This window comes from Mesoplodon bidens (assembly GCF_964165515.1).
Source record: "Mesoplodon bidens genome assembly, chromosome: 12".
NCBI lineage: Eukaryota > Metazoa > Chordata > Mammalia > Artiodactyla > Ziphiidae > Mesoplodon > Mesoplodon bidens.
Window position 1 is genome coordinate 91956254 of NC_138168.1, and position 6819 is coordinate 91963072.

Sequence of the window (6819 nt, forward strand, 5' to 3'; positions counted from 1 at the left end):
GAACTCTACACTTGCAGGCAATTGCAAAAGTGCAGAGGGGAGCCCAGCCTCCCTGCAGTCCTGTGTCCAGAGCAGGGACTGGAGCAGCAGCGAAGACTCAGTCTCCAGGCATCAGGGAAGGAGTGGGTTCAGGCCACCTGATCTGTGATTGGGAAGCAACAGCGGGAGAATCAAATGATACAAGAAGTATGTTCAGAAAATCCTTCAGGGTGACCTCTGTGATCTACTGAATCCTTCCCCCAGATGTCAGTGTTGGCTCTGGAGGTGGGGACTGACTTGGCGCAGGTGGATGGGTTATGGGACACATTTCTCCTTCCTGTCTGAGCCTCTGAGGCCCGCATTTCTGTTGTTCCTCCGTCTTCTTGACCTTGCTAGGCCGCATGGCAAAGGGGGAGCTAAAGAAGGAGAGTGAATGTGCATTTCACAGAAGTATCAGGATTCCAGGACAGGGATTTTGTCGGAGGTGGGGCTGGATAATAAAGCAGGATGATGAACAACACCAAGTAAAGAAGGAGGAGTGAGTGTGGGAGGAGCAAAGACTCCTTCTTCCTGTTTGTTTCAAATGATAGATTTCAGAGTCCTGCGTGCTGAGACTCCAGCTCCATCCATTCTTAGTCTCCTGGTGAATTTCTTGAGCCTGGACCCCGTGTCACCCCTCTTGGCATTCCCAGCATGTCACATGCTCCATCAAGGTTGTTTGGTAGTAGTCAGGCTGACCCGGCCAGGCTGGTCACACGGTTTCACAAACATGCAGTGCTCAGTATTCCTTTTCAGCCAGAGTGGTCTCCTGCAGGTGACCTGTTCTCCAAGGACCCAGAGTGGGTCTGTCCACAGAGCCTTCCCTAACCATGCCAACCTGAACCTTCCTTCCCAAACTCTGGTTTCTGAGGATTATGATGTGTTTGCCCCAGCAGATTAGTGGTTGTTAGCTAGACTGTCCATTGGACATATCTGTGGCTTTTAAGGATTATATATATAAAACCATAAATATATACCCAGCCTTTAATATTATATATAATATTTTCAGGCTAGGACTATAAATTAAAAGTATCCTAGCAACACCTACACGTCTATAGGTTTTGTTCAGTGGAATCTTGTGAATGTAATTAATGTGAATTTTGCAGAAGATTTTTCTGCAGATCAAATCTGTGGTTTTGCTGATATCACCCTTTTTTATGCTCTAGATCAGGGATCGGCAAATCACAGCCCATGGCACCATGTCTGGTCCGCCCACTCATTTGTGCAGTTGTCTGTAGCTGCTTTCACACTGCACCTGCAGATTTGAGTAGTTGTGTCAGAGACTACAGGACCTGAAGATCCTAAACTATTTACCATCTGGCCTTTTACAGAAAGGGGTTGCTAGTACCAGCTCTAAATGAATGTTTCTGTGTAAAATAGTATGCTGTGCACTCTTTGTGTTGAAATGGGAAGACATCTATTTCCTTAATTCTCTGGCTCTCTGAGAATACTTAACTAATGCATTTTGCTTTCTTTCCTCCTTAGATTCACTTCTCTCCTATTCTCTCTGCTGTGAGCCAGAGGAGTTGAAAGTCCGTTCCCCTTCTAGACCAGGCCCAGACTTTCTGCCCAGATCAAGCACCACCATGAGAATGGTGAGTATCTTTTTAATTTTGGTTGGGAGTATAATTTCGGTCAGTCGTGCTCCTTGAAAATTACACTACTGCTGACTCTATCTTTGTTCACTTTCCAGGAACCCATGAATTCCACTAACATCTACGATGCAAATGAGGATTATTTTGGGTTGGCTAATAGTTCAGATTATTCACTCGATGTTGACAGCTTTCTCTGTTCCTTGCAGGAGGTCAGAAAGTTCTCTGGGCTTTTTGTGCCCCTTGCTTACTCCTTGATATGTGTCTCTGGCCTCCTGGGTAATATTTTGGTGGTGGTCACCTTTGCTTTTTATAAGAAAGCCAAGTCTATGACAGACGTTTATCTCTTGAACATGGCCGTCGCAGACATCCTCTTTGTCCTCACCCTCCCGTTCTGGGCCGTCAACCATGCTACTGGCGAGTGGATTTTCAGCAACATCATGTGCAAACTGACCCGCGGCATCTACGCCATCAACTTCAACTGTGGGATGCTGCTCCTGACCTGTATCAGCCTGGACCGCTACATCGCCATCGTGCAGGCCACCAAGTCCTTCCGGCTCCGGTCCAGGACCCTGGCTCACCACAGGATGATCTGTTTGGTCGTGTGGGTCCTGTCGATCCTCATCTCCAGCTGGACCTTCATGTTCAACCAGAAATACAAGCTACAAGGCAGCGACGTCTGCGAGCCCAGGTACCACACCGTCTCCGAGCCAATCCGGTGGAAGCTGCTGATGCTGGGACTGCAGCTCCTCTTTGGCTTCTTCATCCCGCTGGTGTTTATGATATTTTGCTACATGTTTATCGTCAAGACCTTAATTCAAGCGCAGAATTCTAAGAGGCACAGAGCCATCCGCGTGATCATAGCCGTGGTCCTTGTCTTTCTGGCTTGCCAGATTCCACATAACATGGTGCTTCTCGTGACCGCCGTCAACCTGGGCAGGACGGACCGCTCGTGCAGCAGCGAGAGGCTGCTGGGCTACGCCAGGAACGTCACCGAGGTCCTGGCTTTCCTGCATTGCTGCCTCAACCCCGTGCTCTATGCCTTTGTCGGTCAGAAGTTTCGAAGCTACTTCCTGAAGATCATGAAGGACCTGTGGTGTGTGAGAAGGAGGCAGAAGTCGCCGGGCTTCCCGTGCTCCCGGCTGCAGTCGGACAACTTCACCTCCCGGCAGAACAGCGAGACGGCGGACAATGACAACCCGTCCTCCTTCACCATGTGACGCCCCCCAGGCTCGGCGCGGACGGGCGGACAGACAGGACAAAAATGCACGGGGCATGTGGACATGAAGCAAAAGCGAGCGGGGTCTTTCCTGCAAGATCAGGGCTGCATGTGCTCGGGCTGCTAGCAGGCACTGACGGGCAGCATCCCCCAAACTCACTCGACGGGGATGCTCTGTGCCCCTGTCCCTGACGGCTGGCATTCTGCAAAACAGGCTTCGGGAAGTGCTGAATGCAAATGAATTGCTGACAAATGTGAACACTTTCAGGAACATTCACTAAGCAGCCCTAGACCACAGTTTCTTCTGGTCATCACAAAACATCCCATGGCTTAAAAAACCAAAATGGAAAAAACAAACGAAAGCCCTCATGTAACTCACTTTAGGCAGAAGGTTAAACATTTTTCCATTGTGATGGTTACTCTTGGTAATCATAATAGCAAAATGGGCTGGCTTGAGCTTTATCTCATTTCCCTGTGAAAAAGTGTGAGCTTTTTCTCATTTCTCAAGCATGAGCTCATAAAAAAGCAGAAGAAAAACAAGCTCAGAGACAGAAGAGGTGGCTGCATAAGTACTAGTGACACTTGTCATAGTGGATAAGGCAGTTGAGGTTGTAACAGGCCGTCAGGAAGCGTAAGTTTGCTTCATTTCCCTCTGTGATTGGAAATTCTCCTCTAAAAATCCATTAGACTGCATGCATTTAGCATACAGAAGGGTCTTGATAATTATTTGTTTAACAAAACACAATAAAATTGGAGCTTATAGTGCAGTTTAAAGAGTTAGTCGTTTAAATTTTTTTTTTTTAATAAATAGGGTACTTTTTAAAAAAGAACCAGGAAACTTTACTGAGACGATAATGAGAGAACTTTTTTCATTTCCATCGTGGAGTTGAAGAAAGATGTGTGGAGGGGACTCTGGTAGTGACGAGCTTCAAATTAGCTTCTCAGAGACCTTGGATCACATTGGCTTCTGCTGCAGTAAAGTGGTTTTACCAAAAGTCTGAGCTTAACTATGGAATCAGTTTTTAACAAATCTCTTTGACTGCGTCAAAAGTTCATAGAACTCAAGTTTTGAAAGTGCTTTGTAAATATATGAACCTAAGTGGAAAAGCATCAACACATCTTACAAAAACACAAACATGGGAATTCCCTGGCAGTCCAGTGGTTAGGACTCCGTGCTTTCACTGCTGAGAGCCCAGGTTCGATCCCTGGTCGGGGGACTAAGATCCCACAAGGCTTGAGGCATGACCAAACCAAACCAAACAAAACAAAAAAACAAAAAAACCCCACAAATGCGTATTAGAAAAGTCCTGACATGAGCTGCAAAGATACTGATGTGTTTTTAATGTGTTATCTGAAAGTTTCTCTTGTTCTTACAAGCTTCAGCTACATCTCTACATGAAATTCGACATGATCTCTTAAGATCTAAAGCCTGTATTTTTAAAACATGGCTTTGGCTTTGCAAAATAAAACTGTTCTGTGGGTGAAGTAGGAATTGTCTTCCAGTCTCAGAGCTCCGACTGGGAGACCCTGGTGTGCAGGGGTCCCACGTCCTTCAAATCGGTCAGCGTGTGACTTCAGAAATCAAAGCAGAGCAGGCATGACCCCTCCTCTGCTTTCGGTTTGACCAGAGCACTGATGAGATCTGTGAAAGTGTGTTTCAAAACCGGCACAGAAACATCATGCTGACTCGGCGAAGCTGGAATCAAGGTCTTCTGCATCTCAGTCTCCAGAGGAGTGAAACTTGCTTCTTTATGCAATAACCCTTTTCAGATTTCAGCCATAATGAATAAAGGTGTTTCTAAAATGTGCTACATATTTTATTTCATTAAATGGCATCCTTTTTTCGTGCTGCCTTGGACATCAGAACAGGTGCATCAACAGCCGTTTGGTGCTGCAGAGGCTGACACCCCCGGAGACCCAGGGCTACCGGGGTCTCTGCTCCTACATTAAAGGGCTCTGGACTGTTCTTTAACGGTTCCCGGGTCTCCTTTTCATCTATTTCTCGTATCTTCTCTCACTGTCAGGCTCTGGCTGGACCTTAAGTGTGTGCCTTTCGTCCCTCCTCTGACTCTTTGCAAACATTGTTCCACTGTGTTCGGGGATCATCTGTCTACACTTGTCAGGACTGTGTATTAATAGGGACAATGGGTTCGTACCCGCCAGGCTGTTATTAATACATTAATCATATGCACATGTGTAATTTATTGCATATGTATGTGTGTGTGTTTATGTATAATCACATCTATGTGCTGACCAGAGGCTAATTTTTCTTTTTCTCAAAGGATAATTTTTCTTGGTTCCTGTTACAAAGTAGTTGAGATGTGGTCTCGATCAACTATTTCTGGATAACTGAGATTTTACTATATGTATATCTCAGCAAAGGTGAAAATTCAGGCACGGAGGTATTATCTTGCAAATTATATGTTGATTTGCTTCTGAGGACAGATAGCCTAGCTTTTAAGTGAAGCCAGGAAAGTACAATTTTTTTTTTGTTTTTTGTGGTACGCGGGCCTCTCACTGTTGTGGCCTCTCCCGTTGTGGAGCACAGGCTCCGGACACGCAGGCTCAGCGGCCATGGCTCGTGGGCCCAGCCGCTCCGTGGAATGTGGGATCTTCCCGGACCGGGGCACGAACCCGTGTCCCCTGCATCGGCAGGCGGACTCTCAACCACTGCACCACCAGGGAAGCCCTGTATCTTTTCTAACCCCTTGGTTTATTTCTCTCTTGTATTAGAGTCCAGGTAGACAATCCAGGATGACTAGCAGGATGCTGTTGTCCTCAACTTCAGTGTGTCTTCATGGTGCAAGGGGGCTGCTCTAACTCCCTCTTTCACATTGTCACCCCAGGCAACAGAAAGAGGAAAAGGGGGAGGCAGGTGGCCTTTCTTTAAGGGCACATCTGAAAGTTGTGGGAATCACTTCTCCCAACCTATTGGCCTCAACTTAGTCATGTGGTTACAACAAGGTGAAAGAGCGTTGGAGAAATGTCTCCCTCTGGGCGGCCACGTGTCCACACACGTGTAACAACAGTGACTACACCACAGCTCTGTCACCGTGGACTGTTACTGTGTGTGTGTGGGGGGGAGGGGAGACAGTGGGAAAATGAACTTCAAGGGAAGGAAGTGCAGCCGTACCACTCACTTCGAAAACAGAGCAAAGGCTGCACATTTGAAAGACACGTTCAAGTTGCAGTAGAAAGCACAGAGCACGAGAAGCGGGGATGGTCTTGGCCAGGGTCTCTGAGGAGCGGGGTCGGTCCAGCCCCCTCCGCCCGGGAGCGGCCTCCCGCCCCACCTTCGTGATAACCAGCGCCGCAGCACCTGGAGCCGGTCAGTCTAAATTGTCCAAGTACCATGTTTGGAATCAGGGTTCATATTTTAATGAGAAAGTTTTATTTCTCTCCCTCATTTTGAAAGATTAACTGGCTCCTTGAATTTAAGAATTTGAATTTACGAAGGACATCTGGGGGTCCTTTTTCTGAACCGAGCATGTAGGCGATGACCCGGCACATCTCGCCACGCTAGTAGCGAACAAGTGCATCTATGAGACGCTGTAAAGGGGTCCTTACAAGGGTCCTTACTTCACCGGAGATGTGCTGCCCACTAGCCTCCTGGGCGGGGCGCTGCCGCCACCTGCTGGACGCAGGCTGCGGTCACAGGGGCTCCAGGTGAGATGTCCGGGCATCTGGTCTGCCGGTGTGAGTGATGGGCGGGGAGGGGTGGCTGCACTGGAGACCCCCATCAAAGGCTGCTGACAGCCTCGCCTTTGGGGAAAGCCTTCCCAACGAGCTGTCCTCGGTCACCCGCAGGCCTGACTTCCAAGATCAAGTCCCTGCCACCACGCACAGACCCTCCACCAACCCACCGGATCTGGGGAGCAGGGGCTGCGGGGTGGCAGTTCTGGAGACGTTCATGACCTTGGTGGCCATCTCCTCAGACCCAGGGGCCACCTGCCTCTCAGCAGCATCTCCAAACGTGTCCTGGCCGGGGGC

General features: G+C 48.3%; 1 protein-coding gene across 1 annotated transcript; it reads left to right on the forward strand.

Annotated features, from left to right (window-relative positions):
- Positions 1-1713: 1713 nt before the first annotated feature.
- Positions 1714-2830, forward strand: CCR6 (C-C motif chemokine receptor 6; the record flags this gene model as incomplete). The annotated part of the gene is made up of 1 exon (XM_081250865.1): positions 1714-2830. The coding sequence occupies exon 1, from the start codon at positions 1718-1720 to the stop codon at positions 2828-2830; it is 1113 nt and encodes a 370-aa protein (XP_081106991.1). The 5' UTR covers positions 1714-1717.
- Positions 2831-6819: the final 3989 nt, after the last annotated feature.